General features: G+C 49.0%; 2 protein-coding genes across 2 annotated transcripts; both read right to left on the bottom strand.

Moving 5' to 3' along the window:
- Window positions 1–7: 7 nt before the first annotated feature.
- Window positions 8–9,321, bottom strand: ccdc120a (coiled-coil domain containing 120a). The gene is made up of 11 exons (XM_061074100.1): window positions 9,288–9,321; window positions 6,817–6,999; window positions 6,600–6,714; window positions 6,378–6,505; window positions 6,121–6,234; window positions 5,900–6,035; window positions 5,647–5,703; window positions 5,364–5,463; window positions 4,393–5,153; window positions 4,011–4,281; window positions 8–3,932 (listed from the first exon to the last, which is right to left on the bottom strand). The coding sequence occupies exons 2-11, from the start codon at window positions 6,862–6,864 to the stop codon at window positions 3,827–3,829; spliced, it is 1,836 nt and encodes a 611-aa protein (XP_060930083.1). The 5' UTR covers window positions 6,865–6,999; window positions 9,288–9,321; the 3' UTR covers window positions 8–3,826.
- Window positions 9,322–13,144: 3,823 nt separating this feature from the next.
- Window positions 13,145–23,705, bottom strand: hcfc1b (host cell factor C1b). Its single transcript, XM_061075489.1, has 29 exons — window positions 23,003–23,705; window positions 22,404–22,552; window positions 22,138–22,298; window positions 21,867–22,069; window positions 21,131–21,215; window positions 20,893–20,999; window positions 20,472–20,651; window positions 19,993–20,253; window positions 19,761–19,909; window positions 19,257–19,445; window positions 18,795–19,022; window positions 18,620–18,715; window positions 18,317–18,512; window positions 18,126–18,241; window positions 17,533–17,659; window positions 17,280–17,449; window positions 17,018–17,165; window positions 16,208–16,938; window positions 15,926–15,992; window positions 15,670–15,809; window positions 15,440–15,592; window positions 15,196–15,361; window positions 14,919–15,056; window positions 14,644–14,831; window positions 14,322–14,444; window positions 14,042–14,227; window positions 13,647–13,941; window positions 13,500–13,548; window positions 13,145–13,389 (listed from the first exon to the last, which is right to left on the bottom strand). The coding sequence occupies exons 1-29, from the start codon at window positions 23,172–23,174 to the stop codon at window positions 13,350–13,352; spliced, it is 5,013 nt and encodes a 1,670-aa protein (XP_060931472.1). The 5' UTR covers window positions 23,175–23,705; the 3' UTR covers window positions 13,145–13,349.
- Between the last annotated feature and the right edge of the window lie 48 nt (window positions 23,706–23,753).

Here is a 23,753-nt window from a genome sequence, read left to right as displayed (position 1 = left end):
AACTGAGTAAAAGAGAGTGCAGAGAAATCTTTATTCCAAAACATGTTAACAACATGTCAGTTATTTACATGAAGCTTTTTCATTTTTGAAGGTTCAGAAAGTTCAAAGTGGAAAAGTACAAATGACAAAAAGATAGAAAAAGATGTTAACAGACAGTTTAGAAACACACACCAACTGTACAGTGCACCTGAACGCATCACAGCTGTCCACACAGCTGGTCCTGCACCTGAAGGGGACACAGATCATCATCATTACAAGAGTAACTATCAATAGTTACTGCATAGTACTGGTACTACAGGAGTACAGTACTGAACAGAGTGTAGTACTGAGGACACCTTCTGTAGTTACACACACATTACCGTGATAAATAATAGTTTTTATTATTTCAACACTTAGACGAGTGAACAGACTTTTTAAATACTCAGAAAATTGCACAGTTTGTTTGGCGGCTGGTGGAGCTTCTGCTGGAGGAAAGTAGACCTGATCCTGGACTCAGCCCTGAGTACGTAGAGTACTTCACAGTGGTACTACAGTAAGAAGCCTGGATCATGTGTTTCTGTCAGATGTGTCCACAGACCGTTAATAAAGATAAACGCCGTGTCTCCGCTTACTGTCATCGTACTAAATGAACTTAAAGTATCTCTGACAGGAATGCTGCCATTTTGTGCTGGAGCCATCATTTGGAGTCAGAGTCTGTGCAGTGGAGTCGTGTTATTAAGATCCCACTCTTCCATCCACTTGACCAATCAGGAGTCAGCCTCAGCTGTCAATCATGTCTCAGCCTGTTTTTATATAATTAAATAACTAATTAAAGCTAAAATCAGAACCATGAACATCTGTTTGATAGGAAACTACCTAAAATGACAGAGACCCCTTTGAGAAACAATTATTTAATATCTAGTTTGAGTTCTTTAGTTTGGTCCATGTCCCATCTGCTAACATAGAGGAGGGAGGGTATATGACCTATACTGCAGCCAGCCACCAGGGGGCCATGGAGACACTTTGGCTTCACATTTGGGAGCAGTCATGTTGTCCATCTTTATTTACAGTCTATGAATGTGACATGTTCCTGTCGATTCAGGTGAACACACAGAAAACGTGTCTGTTCAGCTTTGGTTTGATGCCACAGTCCGAAGAGGTGCATGCTGGGACTGCAGCCGTGGTCAAATGACACCTGGAGTCAGAATTTCTAACAAACCTTCAGTAATACCGATTTTGGTCTGATGGATGTCACTCAGTAAAAACTGATGTGACCTGTCAATCAATCTAAGCAACAGTTCAACAACTTTGAAAAGAAAATACTCCGTGGCAGTGACGTCATCAGAACGCTGGTCACCTCCCACTTCACGTGGTTTAACATCTCATTCAGACGTCTTTATCAAAGAGTTCACATTAGTTCAGCTCAGTGCAAAACACGATCAATGTAGTCGATCATTTCACCAGCTGATCAACACTCTGACATCATTGTCTGATTGTCGCTGCATTTTTATCCTGAAGCAGTTAAACAGACTCTTATTGCTCTCACACTGGATCTGGACCTGATCCTGGACCTGATCCTGGACCTGATCCTGGACCTGATCCTGGACCTGATCCTGGATCTACGTTCTGACTCAACTCTCTGAAGATGTCTCTTTGAACTTTCTCACATTCTATTAATTAAATGATTTGCTTGAAGATGACATCATCATTTCTCTTCCTTTCAGAACATGAACTCTTTATGGGCGATGTCATAAACAGGTTCATCTCATGCTGCCTTCAGAGGGAGCTCGTGGTTACGATGTCGTATTTGTGGTGTGATTGGCGTTGGAGTGGTTAAGTCATGAGAACACTGTTAACATGCGAACAGGCAGCGAACGTAATATAGAAGGAAAAGACTGTTGAACATTTCCCTCAGACGTGTCATAAAATTACAAAGAAAAACTCAAATTAAAACACTTTATCGTCCAATGACCTCTGACCTTTCTGAAAACTTGAACAAACATAGCTTTGAGCTTTCAGAAAGTGGAGGTCAGAGGTATGACCTCTTGGAGGGCGTTCACATGGGCTCCTCATGAACACGTTTGAGAGAGGGCAGCATCTAACCAGCCGCTAAGCTAACAGTCAAACAGGCTTACAACCCAACAGTCTGCTGGGCTAACAGGCTAAAAGTCTGAGAGGTTATCAACTTACCAAATTAATACAATAACAGTCTGATGGGCTAACAGGCTATCAACCTGCCAGGCTAACCGTCTGTCAGCCTGCAAAGCTAACAGGCTAACAACTTAACAGTCTCACAGGCTAACGACCCAACAGTCGGACAGACAAATAGGCTACAGCCTGCCAGGCTAACAGGTTCAACGTCTGAGAGGCTATCAACCTCCCAGGCTAAAACAATAACAGTCTGACGGGCTAAAGGCCTAACAACCTGCCACACTAACAGTTAGAGAGGCTAAAAACCTGCTAGCCTACCAGACTAGCATGCTAACAGCCTACCACACGGTCTGATAGGCTAACAGGCTAATAGTTTTCACAGGACACCTCATTCTTTGTTCGTTGGTATACAGGGGGCAGGGCTTACATTACATTATGTCGCACCTGCTCTCATTTGACGCACAAATTTTATCATGACAACAATGCTGGATTAGCTTTGGTCTGGTTCCTACAGTTTTTAAATCAGGCTCATGATGCTAGTGCAGAATTCGGTTCTGGTTCTGACGATGAGACAGAGAAGCCGAACGTTAAAATCCAAACTGTAAAAACACCTGAAGAACATCACCTGCTGGTTTTTGAAGGACTCACCTGAGGAATCAAACACCTGATCTAATCACTTTATCAAAATCTTTCAAACTTTATAAACTGCTGATTGGCTGGACTGAGCTGGTGAGAGTGCATCATCTTCATCATCATCATTATCATCATCATCATCACTTATCAAAAGTTCTTATAAAAACTCTGACGTGTCCTGATTGTCTGAGCAGAGTCTGAAACTATTTTCAGACATGAGTTCATCTTTCTCATCTGAAGAAGCAGCAGGAGATTGTCGGGGTCAGACTCGTTCACAACAACAGGAACATGAGGAGAACACCGGCGTCGGCCCTCATCACCAGAAGATCTGGAATCTCCTTTTGTATCCAAGTTGACGTCTTCGTCTTCTACGTGTCCGGCTCCTCTTCTTCATCCTGAGATATTAGGGTTCTTCCAGTTTCATGTCAGTCACGTGTTAGAAACCTTGTCCACTCGCTCACTGGGAAGCTTCCACACATTGTCCTGCTGGTTCCTCACATGGACTCACTCTGACATTTAACAAACATTTTACCAGGAGTCTTCAGGAGAAGATCCAGGCGTCAGTGCAGATCTGAAAACGGCTTGAGAGACGAGGACATTGTCATAGAAAAAGTTAGAAACAACTTTAGAAGTAAACCTGAACCTCAGGTCAGGGGGATCAGACCTGGTCATCACATGACGTTTACAGGTTCAGTTGCATCAAGTTCATCTTCATCCCTGATATCAGTTATTTAAAGCCAAGCAGAGACGTACGTCCAGATTAACCTTTGACCCAGGTTTGACCCAAGTTGGGCTGGAGGTCTGTGTGACCTGATTTGTTTGTGGTTTATCCAGTCGTCCTGTTGAGTCTCTCCCAGAGTTCACCTGGGCAGTAACATCAGCCTGTGACAAGCTGCAGCTGGAACCCGAAGCACTGTTTGAACCTGCAGGTCCTGGAGAGCATCCACCAGAACATCCACCAGGACCAGGACCTCCACAGGTCTGTTTGATGCAGTCACCTGGACACAGGTCAATACGTCTGTGTGGGATTGGTCTGTTTCTGTTCTTCTGATTGGACGGTGAGTCAGACCAGGGTCCCAGGAGACGGCTGGTCCACAGACAGATCTCTGAGAGGAACTTCCTGTTTCTGAGGTGAGAAGGAGTCGTGGTAGAGAGCGTTGTCCACAGACCTGGGAGTGAGAGAGAGAGACGGGTGGTGAGGCACAGAGCCCGGGTGTTACTACCTGGACAGGTGGTCCGACTCCTACCTGCCGTGGAGCGGGTGTCCGTGGAACGTGGCTGAGTGTGGCAGCGTCTGCTTGTTATGCGACAGAGCCTGATGATGACTGGTCTCCGTCTGATAGGTCGACTGTTGGATGATGCCATGAGTCGTTCGTCTACGCTGCAGAGCTCCACCCACTCCCGACTGACCTTTGACCCCTCCATTCACCTTAGTGGAGACACCTTTGCTCGCCTTGCCGTGGTTTTGGTTTTGGTGGATTGAGCTGAGCGTGTTCCTCAGGTACCAGTCCCTCAGACCTGCCAGGAGACCAAACCAGACACAGCAGATTCAAACTCGGTTCAAGGTGGACTCTGATGTGTTTGTGTGTTCTCAGGAGTTTTCTGTTGTATGATGTCACCGCTACTTACCTTCTAGGGCGAGGGCCTTGTGGAGGCTCCTGGTGGCCTCCTCCAGCTGGGAGTCCTGGGTGGGGGGCAGCTGTGTGGGTCGGGGGGGTAGCAGGTGGGGGTGGGGGTCCGGCTGAATGGTGGACAGAGGAGGATTAGGGGTATCGGTCTGCTGCACCGGGAGGAAAGGGCCACAGGATTTGGTGCGGGTCACTTTGACTTGTCGTTGGTCGCCATAGTGACTACGGAAGGTGGGCGGGGCTAATGGGGGTTGCTGGGAGGAGAAGCCGTTGTAGAGCAGCTGGTGCTGGGATGTGATTGGCTGCCTGTTATTGGTGTGGGGGGGCTGTCGCTGCACCTGCTGTTGTTTCCCCCAGACGTAATCCAGCAGGACCTCGCTGTACCCCCCCCCTCTTCCTCCTCTTCCTCCTCCTCCCCCACCGGCCCCTCCCTCAGCGGGTCTGTTATTTATCCTTGTTCGTCCGTCCATCAGCAGCTCGGAGCACCTGACCACTCCGGAGACGTTTGTCCCCCTGGACGCTGTGACATCATTCACCCTCAGTCCTCCATGCTGTGCACCCCCGTCCTCCTCTGGGGGGGGGACACGGTCCAGGAGACCGTCTGAGCTGCTGCAGCGGCGAGCTGCGTTCACCCTGACCCCGCCCTCACCTGCTGCTACTGGGTCAAAAGGGCGAGAGGAGGAGTCCTGTGATAGAGGGGGAGGGGGGGTGGGTAGCAGGGGGAGGGGCTTGTGGGTCTGAGGAGCCTCTGGATGGTCGATCCTGAAACAGAAGACTGATCTTAGTTACTATTGATTTACAACCATTTTACAGAAGATCCATTCAACATGTCAACGCTTACAATCTAAATATTAAAGCTAACATGGCAAATGTCAATGCTAACATTCTAAAAAGTCATAGCGACCATGCCAAATGTCGGAGCTAACATGCTAAATGTTGAAGCTAACATGCTAAATGTGGAGATAAACGTACCTGATGTGCAGCGAGTTCCTTCTGGTTTTGTTGTGGTAGAAAACCTCCACTGGAGAAGCAGCAGCGACCAGCGGGGGGCGACACTGAGACACGATGTCTTCTGAACGAAATGGAATTAAGACAAGGGCAACTGTCAATCAAACAAGCAGCTGTCAATCAAACAAGCACATCTCAGTCAAACAAGCACATGTTGACAACTGGACAGGATGAAAGGCTCTCAGCCAGCAGGGGGAACTGCAGCTACAATATCACTAATGTGTGTGTGTGTGTGTGTGTGTTTTACCATTGTCATGTCCGTTTGAGTCCGATGTTGAGCTGCTCTCTGACCTCACTGTGTCATCTGAAAATACACACACACACACACAAAGACTCATGAATAGTTTCAGAATAAAAGCAGGAAGAGGCAGGTTTCCTCGTCTTCCTGGAACAATGGCCTCTCAACTGCTGCCAAGTGTGTCTGTTAGTGTGTGTGTGTGTGTGTGTGTGTGTGTGTGTGTGTGTGTGTGTGTGTGTGTGTGTGTGTGTGTGTGTGCTACCTGTGTGGCAGCCTCTATGCACAGTCCTCTTGCCGTGGTGTGTGTGTGTTTGTGTGTTGTGTTCAGAGTCACTGTGTTTCCTCAGAGCTGCACTGAATAAAGTTTTCTTCGGCTTCGAACGCTGAGATTCTTCCTCCTACAAACACACAAACACACACGTGCAGGTTTATAAACATCACAAACAGATTTCATCAGATCAGGTAAAGTCATCAGCTGCTCACCTCTGCTCTAAACTTCCTGTTTCCTTGGCGAGACCCTCCCCCCCTCCGTCGGACACAGGGGGGCTTCTCTCCCGCCTCCAGGGGGAAGTCACTGGGCACCGCACCTGTCAGCTCCTGAACAACGTAAACACACAAAAACTCACCTTCATGTTCACTTCATTGAGACAAAACTACACAGATCCAGGTGGGATCAGGTGTATCAGCTATTTTAGGATGATCCCTTTTTGGGGGAGGGGTCTAACTATGACATCACTCACGGCCTCCTGCAGACAGATGCGTCGGAGATCAGCCAATCGTGTCCTCAGCAACGCCTGCAGGCTCCGCCTCCTCTCCTGCAGCTCTGTCATTCGCTCCCTCTGCTTCTTGTCAGGGCAAGTGAGAGGGTCTGCACACACACACACACACACACACACACACACACAGTCAGTGTATCACACACATTTCTCATCTCTGATATAAACTCAGTAGTTTGTTCTCACCAGGTGTCGTAATGATTTGACCCTTGACCTCCATGGCGGCTGTCTCCCATGTAACCTCCCCTCCTCCGTCCTCGCTGCTCGACTCCTGCTCTCCCCCCCACACACACTCTCTCACCTGTACAGGAAGTGACCATGACGTGGCAGGAAGTCAACACAGTATCAGTTAGTTAACAGTGTAATCTCTACCACTACCACTGAAGCCTAACCTGCTTCTCACCTTGTAACCAGGTTCATATGAGCTCCAGTAGTTCACTCCTGTGGCCATGCAACAGCTTCAGCACCACCTGCTGGTCACTGACTGTAACTGACTGCTTCGCTGGTTAGACGCTGTTAGCTGCTAACAGCGATGCAGATGCAGTTCATTGGCTTTCCTGTAGATGGAGTTAAAAAGTCGTCTGACCTGAAAGAACAAGAGAAGAAGACATCGTTCACACCTGGATCTCACATCTGTCCTGAGTGATCCGATCACACCTGGTCGGCTCTAAGTTCAGGTGTGAACGTGTCTTGGTGCGTCCTGAGATCTCAACACTTGTGAACCTTAGGCTACATGACAGATGTCTGTTCAGCTGACGACCTCTAACCTCCACAGATTCACAATGAAACACACACACACACACACACACACACACACACACACACACACACACACACATACACACACACACAGTTTATCATTGTGTAGACTCAACAGCTCTGTGATCAGATGTTCTCATGCTTGTTTAGTGTGAACACATGAACTCTATTTTGTTTGAGAGGATCAGACGTCCTCTGGCCAATCAGAGTCCAGCAGGACGAGACGAGACAACGTGTCTCTGAAAGTCCCTGAGAACAGGACGTGAAGCCCAACAGGAAACAGGAAGAAGGAAATGATCGAAGAAAAAAGAAAAGTGAGAGAAAGAGAGAGAGAGAGAGAGAGAGAGAGAGAGAGAGAGAGAGAGAGAGTTTGGTTTCTATCAGTAACTGATTACTAATACTAATCAGATTACTTATCAGAGAAGTTCAACAACAGGAAAAAACAACCCACATTTCATGTTTCCACAGGAAGACGATAAAGAAGTGAATCCTTTTCACTAAACTTTCTCCACTCTCATTGGCTGCCTGTCTGTCAGCTGATTCTTCCTCATCAGACTCAAAGATCCAAACCGAGGCTCCGCCCACACTGATATGTTTTGGTTTTGAAATTCATCACAGATGAAAACCATGTGTGGACTCCAGGTGTGATAAACACCAGGGCCTCGACTAAACAGCTTCAAGAGAATTAACCTACCAGACATTGATTTAAAACTTCCCTTATCCTTTCCTTTAAGCAGATTGTTCACCGCGCATGAGTGGAGAGAGAGAGAGAGAGAGAGAGAGAGAGAGAGAGAGAGAGAGAGAGAGAGAGAGAGAGAGAGAACATAAATATTTGATTTCATAGGATAAAGCTTTTCAAAGGATAAACGTATATAACTATTTCTTGTCATCCCTCCACTAACTCGCCCAGTACCTCCCTGTCAGTAAGTGAAGCAGCTGCAGTCTGTGGTTCTGTGAGAACTTCTCTCCCACAGGTCAGGTGGTTCTGTTCGGCTCCAACAGCTGACAAAGGTTCATCCTCTGAGGAGAATCTAGATCTTTCAAAAACTCATCAGAGGAGCTCAAAGGATCTCGAGGGTCTCTGAAGACCCTGGTCCTCCTCCGAGACTCGAACAATCCAAACCAGCTCCACGGATCCTGCCCCAGTTATGAAGTGAACGAGCCTCATAAGACCTGAAACCCCAAACTTAACCTGAAGTTCCCCCGATGAGCACAGAACCGGCTGCGTGGAACCGGGCCCGGGTGTGAACTGTGCTCATGTCAACAGACTGCAACAAGGTGAGAACTCAAATCTAAGCGTCTCATTACATGTGATCATTCAGACTTTCAGATCAGAGATTGTAAATAAAAACAGACATAGACTCTGCTGCCTAAAACATGTCTTCTGTGTGCTGACCAGCAGGGGGCGACTCCACTGGTAGTTTCTATAGAAGTCTATAGAAAGTGATTCTACTTCTCACTTTATAACGTCAGTTAACATGAAGGAGTTTATGTTTCAGTCTCTAGTTTCAAGTCTTCTTCAAACAGCTGATGTTCATTTAGTAAATTATGATCATTTAGAGTCAGAAATATAGTAACTTCTGATTTCAAAAACCAAGATGGACCAAATTTCAAACTGAGGCTTCAGAAAACAGCTCACACAGTTATAAGTCGTCAGATGCACACACACACACACACACAAATATACTTGTCTCTCTATAGTTTTTTGAGGACGCTCATAGTCATAAAGCATTCTTACGCCCCTGTCCTTAACTTAGCCATCCAAACTAAATGCCTAAACCTAATTCCAATCCTAAAACCAAGTCTTATCCCTCAAACAGCTCTTTGACACACACAAATGATAAAAGCTGGAAAAAAAGATGTAAATACAGGATTTAAAGATTTAACGCTGTGTGTGTGTGTGGCGTGTCCCCTCTCTGCCCTCATACCAAGACAGGGATGCAGGAGCTCATCAGAATTCAGAATTCTCTCTCTCTCTCTCTCTCTCTGTCGCTCTCTCTCTCTCTCTCTCTCACACACACACACACACACACACACACACACACACACACACACACACACACACACACACACACACACACACACACACACACACACACACACAAAGTTAAATACCTGCTCAATGTTCATCATCTTCTTCTGATCTGAGTTAAATCCTGAATAAAAACTTCTGGAGACTCAGCTCCTCCTTCTCCTCCTCCTCCTCCTCCCCCTGCTCCTCCTCCTCCTCCATCCCTGGACACTTTTCAAAATAAACTGCACTCTAGAATAAAAACCCCGATCTCTGTTTTTAAAATCTCATTTTACCAAGAAACAATTCATGTGACACGCTTCTGATATTAAACTCTTATTTCCTCCTGTAACTGGACGACTCCACAGAATTGGATGAAATTATTTCACAAACATCCCTTAATAGATTTCATGGCTCCATCAACAGTCCTTTAAATGTATTCAAGCTGCTCCATGTGACACACACTCATTGATATCAGTTCAGTAAATATATCTGGTTTGTTCTTCAACATCCATAAATGACTGAGAAATCAATGAAAATGTTTGGAAACAGTAAAAATCATGTTTTTCTCCAATTAATAAAATGATTGACACCAAAGTATCTCATCATTTACATCTGATGTCCCAGTTTTATTTATAAAACATGATCAAACATCACAATAGGATTTTATTCTGAAATTCCTCAGATCCTGTTTAACTACAGCAGCACGACCCCCCCCCCCCTCTCTCTCCTGCTTTCATTTTCTCTGTCTCTCTCTCTCTCTCATGCTAAACAGACTTTTATTTTGGTAACGTCTCCACACATTGTTTGACATTAGCAGAACAATGAGCCCCCCCCCCCCTGTCTTTTCACATTCAGCAGCAGGAGAGGATTGTGGGAGTTCATCCTGAGCATGAAGTCTCTGACATGTGTTTAACTTTAACTTCACTGGATCTGTGACTGCTGGAGTCATGTGACGGAGGACAGTGGTCAGTGTCAACCAATCAGAGGAGCCGCTGAGAACTGTCTTTTAATTCAGGACGAGAGAGTAGTCATTAAACAGAGAGAGAGAGAGGGAGGGAGAGAGAGAGGGAGAGAGAGAGAGAGAGAGAGAGAGAGAGAGAGAGAGAGAGAGAGAGAGAGAGAGAGAGAGAGAGAGAGAGAGAGAGAGAGAGTATGTGTAATCACTGTGTGGTTTTTTTATTTTTATCCTGAACTCACTCACACAAGGTTGGTAGTTTGATTTCTGAAGGTTTGTAATGACTCAATTCATATTCTATTTGCTGCATTGTGAACGTGATGATACCAGTGCCTTGCTCAACAGCACTGACGACTGAAACAGGCAGAACAACAGACGCAGATCAGTCAGTTTACCAGAAGATCCTGAGAAGATGTTTAAATACTCGTCACATTATTAGTATTATTACTTCATATGTCTGTGTTGTGAGGGAGCTAATTGAACGCTGTGTGTTTACGTTTCAATAAAGTTAAATCAAAAATAAAACTCATTTTATATGTACACACAAACAGGTTTGAGTTTACTTTTGAGGACTCTTGTCTGATGTTTATTTACACTGGTTTTATGAAGCAGTCACAGTGAATATTACACAAACATGTATGTACATATACACAAACATGTATGTACATATACACAAACATGTATGTACATATACACAAACATGTATACTGTGTTTGAGCCCTGTACCAAATAAGACGACTGCAGAACCATGTCCTCACAACACAACCACACCCACCCACACCCACACCCCCCCACACCCACACACACCCCCCCACACACGCGCGCACACACGCGCACACACACATACAGAGATCCTCATGAGGAAAAACACATTAACTATTGATGAATATAGACACAGGCACACACAACTGCACCTGAATGTGTGTATCAGTGTGTGTGTGTGTGTGTGTGTGTGTGTGTGTGTGTGTGTGTGTGTGTGTGTGTGTGTATATATAAATGTAGGTCAGGCAGCAGATTCTTCGCATGGCAACAATGTAGAAAATCCCAACTGTGAATACTTGTATCTGATTGGCCGAGAGCTCCAGTGAGGCAGCCAATAACCTTTCAACCCCAGGGGCGTGTGTGTGTGTGTGTGTTACAGTAGACTCTCACACACACACAGACACGGCGTGACGTTCAGGTGACATCACAGTGACATCACAGATACAGCAGGTGAGTGGGTGGAGTCCACTGAGTGAGACATACACTACATCTCCCAGAGTGCACTGCTTCAGGAGCTGTCCAATCAGAGAGCAGAGCCTGTTGCTGAGCAGCTGATGGAGAAATGAAAGAGCTGAACATCTGGATCAGACCTGCGATGTCACAGCTCTGGACTGATGCGTGACGCAGACTCCTCCTTCTCCATCGACCACAGGCCACTGGGCATGTGACTGCTGATGTCATCTCTAACTTCCTGTGAGGTCACAACACGCTGCGCTGTGGCGTCATTGAGTTACTTCTCCTGAAGTAATCTGATTACTTGGATTCTTGTGTTGAGACAGTCACAAAGCTGTATTACTCTATTACATAAATGTACTATTTCAATTCAGGTTACTCAACTTACAGTGAGAGTACTGTTACTCAGCGTAATCAGATTACTCCAGTCAATGCGTTGACTGATGGAAACTATTAAAGTAAATTTCACAGAAGGATGTTTACACACACACACACACAGACACATACACAGACATACACACACACACACACACACACACAGACATACATACACACACATACCCACTCACACACACGCACACACACACACAAACACACACACACCTGATCAGCTAATCACTGAAACCTGTTCATGATCCCCCGACTTCAACACAACCAACTTTTAAAGGAGCCTCGTGCACGCGCCCGGCCACGCGCATTGACCGGTGTGATAAACAGCTCTTACCTCGGCCGCCTCCCTCCACCGGAATCGAACCCGCGACCCCTCCGTCACACCGTCCTGATTCAGACCCGCGCATGTCTCCGCAGGTGTGATCGATGAGCTCACTGATCGATCCAACGCACTGCTCCGCTGATCGATCACCGATCGATGATGCGATCAGATGATGGACCGTCCTCCTCCTCAGCTTCCGGTCTGCTCACACTGAACCCAGCTCCATCAGCACCACGAGGCGCGTGCCCGCCGCCTGCTGCCGTGAGCGCGCCTCGATCCCGTCCGTGCGCGCACACAGCGGGCACGCGACAGACTGAGGTTATGATTTGATCAATGAACGGATCGAACACATCGATGGAAATGTAATAATCGATCGAACAATAAGGTTATCAATAAACAATCTAATCAGGTAAACAATCATCGTTTACAGAGACTAGAAAATAAGGTAAAAATCTTAAAATCACGACATCACACACACAATTTATATAAACAAATATAAGTAAACTAATCAAATTTAATCAACAAATAAACACAGATCATCATCTCGGACATTTTAAGCCTTTTTACATGTGTTTGATTACAGTAATATAATCAGTGTGATGATTTCGATTAAAAACAGAAGTCAATCATCTGCTGTTGCGAATTATTGATCATCTAAATCCTAAAATAAAAGTTTCACTTAATCAGAATCATGGTTTATTGCCATTAAGGTTTTAATTGTATTAACAACTTTGTTCATCTTATTTTGATATATTAATTTGAAAAGATCCTCCTGACTTGGAAGTTCCTGTAGCTATTAATGACTTCCTGTTGGTCTTTTGTTAAAGCTTTGACAGGAAATAGAATCCACACACTTGTTAAAAAATTATCTAAAAATCTTTATTGTTCCAGAGAATATTCACAAACAGGCTTGATTTTGGAATCGTATCCACTGACCAACGGGAGCACGAACGCCTCAACAACAGAAGAATATAAAAAAAACAAAATCATTTACAACAGCGCTGGTTTAGACTCCTCCCCCTGACAACAGCATCACTCTGACCTGTAGAATGACGTCCGACAGACAGAACCACGACTCAAATTCAAACTTTATTGTTTCCATCATTCCATGAAATGCTGTTGACTCCGCCCCTCTGTCTCAGTGACACTGCAGAGGTTTTGATTGGCCGGTAATGTACAAATATATTACAAGTCTTTAATTTTGTTAGTTTCCCAGAGTTGCACCGATGGTGCTTAAGACGAGGAGAACCAATCACGTCCTCAGGAGGTGGCGGCCTCCTCCTATTGGTCCGTTTTGAATTTCTTTGGTCCGACGGGTTTCCTGAAACAGAAGGTGGTGGTGGGGGGGGTTATTAGGTATGTAATCTTGTGTGTTATTGTACGTGTGTATAAGTGTGTTTTCTGATGTGTGTGTTAGTGTGTCGATCTTACGGTTGTGTAGTTCCTCCTCTCTTCACTGTTGTTTTTGTGTCTTTATTTTCTACAGAAGAGAAATAAAAACAGTCAGTTCCTCTCAGTCCTTTTGGTTGTCCAACGTTCCACTGCTCCGTCTCTCTGATCTGTGTGCGATGTTCTCACCTTGTAACCACCTGACCTGGGTGGCCGGCCCATAGCCCTTCTGATTGCGTGCAGCGATGCGGAAGATGACGGCCGGCTTGGTGGTGTAGTCAATGTGTGCGTTGGCGAGGCTCGAGGCCTGGACCAGGCAGGACGGGCTGGTACCGCAGTACACCCTCATGAAGGCCAGCTGCGCCGGGCCTGAGACAGAGGAGGCGGCATGGCTGGACTGGATGGCGAGGTACACCGAGTACTCCGTGATCGTGCCCCATGTGACCGCCGGAGGCTCCCAGGTGAGCTGAGCCCCGTCCAGGTTCTGAGAGATCAGATCTTCACGTCAACACTGAGTCATAGAAACACACTTCCTGAACTGGACTGAGGCTCACACCCCACTTGATGTTACAAACAGGAAGTACCTTGCTGATCTTGATGGCACATGGCGCTCCGGGGAAACCTGGCAGACATGTTTTAAATGCTGACACCTCGGAGAACGCTCCCCGGCCGCAGATATTGATCCCAGCAACACGAAACTTATAGGCTGTCCCCGGCTGCAGCTCCACCTTCCTCATCTGACTGTAGTCAGGTACTGCACCTGAGTCGTCCTGCAGGTACACAGCTCATCAATATCCTCATCACTAACCTGATCCATCACCTTCAATAATGTGATTACTATAGGATTGTTTGTGAAGATCTTACTTCGGCCATGTTGTCGTCATGTGGGATGTAGAAGTGAGAGACCACCATGTTCGTAACCTTAACGACGCCAACGTCGTACCATCGACTGTTCCTCACCGAAGGCTTCACCTCAACACTCGGCTGCTGCACACGTACACACACAAGCACACACGTACACACACCCACAGTGTTGTTAGCATGTTGGCAGTTTTCGTTGGTTATTAGCGTGTTGCCTGGCTAAAGTTTTAAGTTAGCATGTAGCATGTGATGTGAGCGTGTAGGTGTTAGCAGTTTGTTAGTGTGTTGCTGCCTCCTGCTGGCCAGCTGCAGCACGATGTCTCACCTCTTTGGTTGCTGCGATGCCATTGGTCGCCTCAGTCACTGTGGCAACAGCTGGACTCTTTGCCAGCCCTGATGTCAGAGGGGGGGTGGGGCTGAACGTGCTGGCTAATCTGGCGACAGCGCTGGTTACTGCCGATGAGGTCAGCTCTGCTGCCGGGTCATTCAGGCTGTCAGCAGGAGCAAGGCCCTCTGGGAAACAAAGCACAGAAATCTCTTTTGAGCCTGGCGTTATGACGTCATCACACGGTGTTGGGTGATTGGATCATAACCTCGTACCCGTGGGCAGGCTGCTGGGCTGCGGCTCGGCGTGGGCGTGGCTGTCCTGTAGCTGCTGCTGTTGTTGAACCAGAGCTGCCAGCTCCTGCTGAGTCAGAATGATCGGGACAGATTGATCCACGGAGTTTGCTGCTCCACCTGCAGAGACAAGAGGACACACAGTCCCTCTGTCAGACGTCTTTCCTGGAACCTTTCAGTGTCTCAGTGTCTGTCTTCAAGACCAGTCTGTCTGTCCCTCAGTGTCCCAGACCTGAACCCTACAGTGTGTGTGTGTTACCTATGCGTCCAGCGGCCTGCAGTACTGCCTGTATTGTTGCCTGCTGAGCAGACAGCTGATCTGGGGTCAGTCCTGTTGTCAACATCGTGGTAGGGGTCCCAGGGACCACCTCACCTACGTCCCCTTCTGAGGACATCAGCTCCTGAGGGAGATCTGTGGTCGCCACCTAAGGGGGGGTAGGGTGTTACAGTGGTACGTGCTGATTAATAATAATTAATACTGTGTACCTTTTCGTGTGAGTTACCTGTGAAGCCTTCTTGGTGCCCTCCATGTGAACCTGTAAAATTGCAGCCTCTGGTTGGCTATCTGTCGGCTCAGGTTCCTCCCCTGTAACCATGGCGACAGCCTCTGTCTCTGAGGACTCAACCCTGTCTTCTTTGACCAAAGAGGAAATCATCTGCAGACAGACAAACATGTCATCAGCACCATCCCCCTGTGTGTGTGTGTGTGTGTGTTTCAGTGTGCTTCACTTACAGGTATGGATGGTCCGGGTGTGGGCGTTGACTGTGTAACCATGGTAACAGCTCTGTTCCGATTGGCTGTGGAGGAGGTGGGATCAGAAGAGGTGGTGGGGTCTGTGGAGTCCACCTGAAGAACGTCTCCGCCCTGTTGAGCTGGATACACAGGACAAGAAGTTACTTCCTGAAGAGCAGCTAATCCAAAACCTTAAACAACTGTTCCAAACTGTTCCAGGACCTGGTCCAGGTGTAGTCCAGGTGTGTCAGGTTACCTGTTGCTGTGGTGGATGTGTTGGTGGTTCCGGTCTCGTGAGTCTCACACGGAGGATTTGAACAAACCTAGAACCAGAAACACGTTGGATCAGGTTTACCTTCAACGCTCACCTGCTGTCTCACCCGTCATCTCACTGGCACCAGGTATTCTAAGGTCGCTGCTAACTGATGTTCTTTGATACGACTGTTTGAGCTGCGTCACATGGTGCCACTTCCCTATGTGACATCATCAGGTTCAAGCAGCAAAGGTGCGACTCCATGGCCGTAATAAATTAGCTCACCTGTAGTGCCTGGCGCATGTTGGAGGAGGCGACAGTGGAGGTGTTGGTCGTCCCCGTCTCGTGAGTCTCACACGGCGGGTTGGAGCACACTCTGTTGTCTCCTCCCATGGTTGCTGTGGCGACGGTGGAGGTGTTGGTTGTCCCAGTTTCGTGAGTCTCACACGGCGGGTTGGAGCACACTCTGTTGTCTCCTCCCATGGTTGCTGTGGCGACGGTGGAGGTGTTGGTCGTCCCGGTTTCGTGAGTCTCACACGGCGGGTTGGAGCACACTCTGTTGTCCCCTCCCATGGTTGCTGTGGCGACAGTGGAAGTGTTGGTTGTCCCGGTTTCGTGAGTCTCACACGGCGGGTTGGAGCACACTCTGTTGTCTCCTCCCATGGTTGCTGTGGCGACAGTGGAGGTGTTGGTTGTCCCGGTTTCGTGAGTCTCACACGGCGGGTTGGAGCACACTCTGTTGTCTCCTCCCATGGTTGCTGTGGCGACGGTGGAGGTGTTGGTTGTCCCAGTTTCGTGAGTCTCACACGGCGGGTTGGGGCACACTCTGTTGTCTCCTCCCATGGTTGCTGTGGCGACGGTGGAGGTGTTGGTTGTCCCAGTTTCGTGAGTCTCACACGGCGGGTTGGAGCACACTCTGTTGTCCCCTCCCATGGTTGCTGTGGCGACAGTGGAGGTGTTGGTCGTCCCCGTCTCGTGAGTCTCACACGGCGGGTTGGAGCAGATAGACATCACTGCTACATGGTCACAGTGACATCATCAACACACGACTCTTGAAGAAATACAGTAGTATCCTGAACAATAACAGTTTCTTACCTGTCTCGGTGTCTGTAGTCTCTTCTACCGTCGCAGTACTTGTACCACTTCCGGGTTCTTCTGAAGTCGGAGACGCCATGATGGAGACGGGCAGATCCTGGACCAGTGGCTGAGCCTCAGCTCCGCTCGGAGTTGTGATCAGAGTCACCTGCAGACGACAACACAGAACTTCAGAAATTAAATAGCATTTCTATTGTACTGTAATAACAATGCATTACTGAAGTAATACTAGTATACATTAGTCTGTTAGGACAGATTTTACCTGTGTGGGTACCGCTGCAGCAGCGGTTGCCTTGGTAACCTGGCTGGCAAGTGCAGCAATGGTGGTCAGGGTGGTGATGGGCGTAGCCAGGGAGGCGTTGGCAGAACCACTGGCTCCACCTGCCAGCGTGTTGGACACACTTCCTGTTACTGTTCCCGGACTGGACACACCTGCTGAGACACATGCACACACACTGTGGTGACACGGTGTATCACCTGAAATAAGAAGCATCCATCAGCTGACCACGGTTTACCTGTGGTTGTCTTGACAACCAGAGTGGTGACACTAGGTTTGGATCCAGGTGAGACCAGTCTGACTCCGCTCATAGGAACAGTCCTGAGGATGGTACCAGGTACTCCTGGAGCTCCCTTTAACACCACCTACACACACACACACACACAAACAAACACACACGTCAGGGTTTTGTCTGCATTCAGAATTGCGAGGTGGCCGTTCAAGTTCGTGCCGCCTCTACCTCCCGACAAATCCTTGGTATGGTTTGGGACAAAATTGTATTTGCGTCGTAATTGAGTATTTGCCAACATGTTTGGACCATAAAAAAGTTATTTTTACAGCTGTTACCGGCTGTCCGTACTTTACTGCTCCTGTCGGTGTCTCAATCATTCGCAGTCAACTGAATCGATTTAATACCAAACGCACAATCATCTCGTCCGGCTTCCATTGTCTACGTTTCTGTTGTTTTTACCCAGTCTGAGTTTAAACATGTGTCTGATAATGTTTGTGTGTCAGCGCGAGAGAAAGTGAGTGAAAGAGGTTGTTAAATAAAATACAATTTTATGATAGCTTTCGTCAATTCATCACGTGTGCCAAGTGTGTGTGTGTTACCTGTGTGACCCCCTGTTGACCTCCTGCTGTGATCTTGGGCATTGTGGTGATGATTTTACCCATAGTTCCTGGCGATACCCCCTTAGTGGTGATGATGGTGAATGGACTGTTTCCACCTGTATGGGGAGGAGCTTCACTCAGTCAACTGTCAGGTTAAAAATGAATCACGTGATCAGGTGTGTTTCCTGTACCTCCAGCGCCGTGCAGCGCCGACACTGGGATGGTCTTGATGAAGGTGGTTCCAGGTTTGCCGGTTGTCGGGGAGACACTAAGGACGTTGGGTTTGGTTGCCGTGGATCCTGCCTGCACTGTGCTGAGGATGGTCTTCTGTTTACCGTCTGCAGACGTCACCAACTTCAAGATGGTTCCTGCTGGGAGAGCGCCCTTCTTTAAACGCACAGAGACACAAGGGTTAACACGGGTCAGGTGATATGAAGTGCTCTTCGGTACAACCAGTGAATATCAAGACAATCAACAAGGTCAGAGGTCGGTACCTGGATCATCTGAGCGATGGAGCTGCTCCCAGCCTGACCAGTAACAGCTCCTGGTTTGGACTGAACCACTGACAACACTTTTCCCAGGTTATTGATCTGGAACACAGGTAGTTACCGTCATCAGGTCTGTCAACATACAGATAGAATGTCACGCCAAGCAAGTGATGTCACTCACCAGAGACCCGCCTCCTCCCACACCGAGTGGACTGTTAACGAGAGTGAAGGTCTTCGTGACTCCGCCCACCACTGTGGTGACCACCTGTGTTTGTTGGGAGACAGTTACTGTCCCGGACTTATGGACTGTGATGACCGGTCGGCTCGGGGTGCCAGGAGTTGAGACAACTGAGGCCCCGCCCACCTGAGCAGCAGCGGTCTTTAACATCCGAGTGGCCGGGCTGGTCACCTGACAAGGGAAGAACCGGTGAGCTGTCGTAAAGCTACTGTGATGTCATCAGTGTCAGACCTGATTTACCACATGACATCATCACAGAACTGCATCATCACTGAACTATGCTCTTCACGTGTGCATGACCACGAGCGCCTGTCTGAACCGTCTCTCGCCATGAACCTTACAAAACTGTTCATGCAAAACATGACTTCCCACCATGAACACCGCGCATTTAGCTGTGGATATTACCATGGTAACAGGAGAGGCCACTTTGATTGGCAGGCTGCTGGATCCTGGACTCCCAGTCACCGTCTTCACGATCGTGGCTCCTGCCGGGACATTCAGCCCCGCCGCTGACGAGGGGGGGATCTTCTGAGTCGATGCAGCCGCCGCTGCCAACGCCGCCATTCCACTCATCTGAGGGCTGCTGCCTATTGGCTGAGAGCAGACGGGCAGGAGGATGGAGGTTTAGAGTTAAGTTCAAAAACACGCTTTCAGTCACACCTCATGATCTTCCCCAGTGACTGGAAATTGCTCTGTCATCAAGAAAGCAGTTTTGTTGCTGAAATCTACAGCTGAACCATCTCCATGAGCATCAAACTGCGTCCAATGAAGAAACTGCGCCTGGAAAAGTCCCAGTAGATTTATCCTGATAAGATTTGATTGGCGGGGGTTGCCATGGTGAATCCGATGTTAACAACCCCAATAAAAGTAAGTGGACCTTAGGTTGAATGATGAGAAACATCTGCCTACCATCACCTGTCCAGATTGGGAAGGTACAACCATACGAACGCCTGCAGGAAGCGTTGTCACGGCAACTGGGGATTTAGATGTTGCCTGTCTCACTGTGACAATGGAGGCTCCACCCACTGAGCCTGGAGCTGCTGCCACCTTCAGGACAGCTGCAGAACACACATATTAGAAATATTCACATGGACCAGATCCTTCGCCAACAGACTCACCGGTGCAGGTGTTGTCAACTCACCTGGTGCTTTCGCAGCAGCAGCCAATGGGCTGGAGAGGATTTGGGAGGGGACCAGCGTGACGGACTGGTTGGCCGATGCTACGGGAGCCGTGGCTGTGGGCACGGGGTTGGGGGCGGGGCTGGATGCAGGTGTGGCGGGAATGTCGTACTTCTGCAGCTGCAACAGGTACATGTCCGCCGTCTGAGACGGACCCCAACTCACCTCCAGAGACGAGGTGTTGGCCCGGACCAGCTGCACCCGAGAGGGAGGACAGGGACGCTCTGGGGACAGACAGGTGAGAGAGAGAAACAAGTCAGAGCCACAGAGGGTTGAGAGACAGACAGGTGAAACAGACATATATACATGTCAGGAGTGAACAGGCACAGCTCAGAGCTGATCAGGTCCCTCAAGACGGATGTTAATATCATGCATGTGTGAGTGAGTGTGTGTGTGAGTGTGAGTGTGAGTGTGTGTGTGTGTGTGTGTGTGTGTGTCTCACCTGTCTCCAGATACCACAGGTCCTTGCAGCACACCTGATTGTTCCAGGCCTTCCTGTATCCGTCTCTGCCGCTCCAGACGTAGAGTCTGGAGTTGATGGAGACACTGCAATGACCTGCTCGAGCTCTGGGGACAGTCTCCTCCAGAACATCCATCAGGACTGTGTCCCAACACATGTTGTCTGAGCAGATAGACAGGTAGACAGACAGGTGGTCAGGGCGACAGATAGCAGAAGACTACAACATCATCTCTGTCAATGAGACTTATTATTTATGCTGGATGCTGGTTATACACACAACTAAATACTATAAGCTTGTGCGTAGGATGTAGTTGTTGCAGCGGAGGTAAAGCAACCCGCTCCCACAGAAAATACAAAATATTTTAATATAATAAATAAATAAATAGTGTGTGTGTATGTTTACCCAGGTTGAGGCAGGCCAGTGTGTTGGTGCACTTCCACTCCTTCTCATGAGTTGCCTCTTGGACATCATCCATCACCAGAGGAACCCAACCTCCAAATACATACATCCTGATAGAGACAGAGACAAGTATGAATATTGTCATTTTAAGAGCTGCGTTAACAACACGTTTGTGTAATGATGTGTGTATTTGTAGTGCAGTGTTTATTAGTATTTTGTAGAATCAGTGTGTGTCTCATACTTGTTGTTGATGGCAGTGGCCGAGTGGAGGCTGCGAGGGACGGGGGCGGATCCACTGAGGCCTGGCTTGGTCCAGGTCAGCGTGTCTGTGACATCATGAAAATAGGTTATTAAGACTTGGACAAATTACAGTGATAACCACTGGTGGCTGCTGCCGTCCCACCTGAGCTTCACCCACATCCCACCTGAGCTTCACCAACATCCCACCTGAGCTTCACCAACATCCCACCTGAGCTTCACCATATCCCACCTGAGCTTCACCACATCAACACCCACATCCCAACTGAGCTTCACCACATCCACACCAACATCTCACCTGAGCTTCACCACGTCCACACCAACATCTCACCTGAGCTTCACCACATCCCACCTGAGCTTCCCCACATCCCACCTGAGCTTCACCCACATCCCATCTGAGCTTCACCACATCCCACCTGAGCTTCACCACATCCACATCCCACCTGAGCTTCACCACATCCCACCTGAGCTTCACCACATTCCACCTGAGCTTCACCCACATCCCATCTGAGCTTCACCACATCCCACCTGAGCTTCACCACATCCCACCTGAGCTTCACCACATCCCACCTGAGCTTCACCACATCCAAATCCCACCTGAGCTTCACCACATCCAACCTGACCTTCACCACATCCCACCTGAGCTTCACCCACATCCAACCTGACCTTCACCACATCCCACCTGAGCTTCACCACATCCCACCTGGGCTGAGCCTCACCTATGTCGAGGACCCACAGGTCGCCCAGTCTGCAGCCGCTCATCCCTCCATAGATGATGAGTCTGTTTTCTCCGCGGCCGCTCGTCACCACCGCCGTGTGACTCTCTCTGGGAGGCGGTGGCGGACCTGTGGTCAGTGGGACCTCCCAGCCAACCACGCTGGATCCTGGGCGCAGCTCCAGACAGTACAGGTCGTTCAGATACCTGGGAGGGGTCAAAGGTTAGTCGGGCGTCAGACAGACGCACAGATGTACCTGTGGGAGGATTCTCACCTGGGGATGTTGTTCTTGGGATCCTCGCTGTCATTGGCCAGGCCTCCAAAAAGGTAACAGCGGCTCCCAATCAGAGAGAAGCTGTGTCCGAGGCGAGGGCAGGGGGGCGGGCCGTTCTTCGGAGCTTTGGCCTTGAGACGTTTCCACTCCCAGCGACTCGCCTGAAGGGAAACGACATACTAGGATCAACAATGTGACGGCCGCAGTGTTGACGCTTTGTTCATGACAGGTGTCCGGGGCCACGCCCCTGCAGTGACATCACTCACCTGCAGCTCGTACAAGTCGCTGCTGTATTTGCCGTATTCCACCATCCCGCCAAACACCAGCAGCCGCGTCCCGTCACACACGAAACCATAGGCGGCACAGCCGGGGGGGACATCCCCACAGACCGCCGGGATGAACCACTGGTTGGTGGCTGAGGGAGATCGGACCATGTTTCATTAAACTTGATTAAACATTACAGAACTAACAGACGTCTGATCAGTCTGACGTCAGAACTTCAATCCCTGAAATAATGAAAGTTAACGACGTGACGTCTGTTTGTTTACTGTTTACAATGTGTTTCCCGCCACTCATCTTGCAGCTGCAGGGGGCGTGTCTCTGCGACGTCACCAATGTTTTCAGTGAAAACGCGCCATTTCTCTCCGTGTTGATGCCTGTGTCTGTTAGCCTCCTGCTAACCCCGTTAGCATGTGGAGCTATGGCGGAAGCTAACCTAGCATAGCAGGCTAAGCAACTCTTTTAGTAGCAGCCGTAGAATAAACACGTTAGCATTTCAGCTAGGTTAGCCTGTGTGTATAGCATGGCTAGCATTAGCATGTGTCCGTGTAGTTGCTGTATCACCGCACAGATCTTTAGCTCGTACCTGTGTTGTAGACGTGCAGCTCGTCCACGATCCCTTCGTTCCCTCCGCCGAACACCACCATCAGCTCCTTGATGGCCACGGCCCGGTGCCCGTGCCGGGGCCGCGGCACCGGGCCGGTCCAGCCCGCGACGCGCTTCCAGCGGGGCTGCAGCACCGCAGGGTCGGACGCCATGGTGCTCTCTGGGCTCGGTACTCACGGTTCTCACGGGTCTCGGTGACAGAAACAATCCGTCAAATGTGTTCACAAGTCTTTTTATAGTCTCCGCTCGCTAGCAGCGCGGGGTTAGCATTAGCCCGCTACCTAGCCCAGTGGCTAACTGCGGGCAGTGGTGAGGGGCTGTCCCGGTGCGGGTGTCGTGAACCAGACCCTGAAGAACCAGTGTCCGGTGCAGACCCGGGTTGAAGAACGAACCCGCCGGTGCTAATCCAATCGCTGGCTTCGAGCCGGACCGCGGTGCTACTAGCTAGCTACTATGCTAGCTAGCCCGCAGACTGCAGCAGACAGGCCGCCATTTTACCCGGTGAACGCTGAGCAGAAACGTCAAAAAGCCGCCGGTAGCCGCGGTGCAGAACCAGAACCGGAAGGAGCACGGACGCGGTGTCGGTAGAGAACAGGGGCCGCGGCTCCGTGCACCGGGGGGACGGAGCTCTGCTGCTAAACGAGCCGGGGACCGGAGCTGTGCGCCGGGACGGGAGCCGCCATCATGCTGCTAACGGCTACCAGATAAAACACAGCGCGGCTAGCGGCTAA

The sequence above is a fragment of the Limanda limanda genome, chromosome 7, assembly GCF_963576545.1.
Source record: "Limanda limanda chromosome 7, fLimLim1.1, whole genome shotgun sequence".
NCBI classification, from domain to species: Eukaryota; Metazoa; Chordata; class Actinopteri; order Pleuronectiformes; family Pleuronectidae; genus Limanda; species Limanda limanda.
This window is presented reverse-complemented; position numbering and strand designations above follow the sequence as displayed.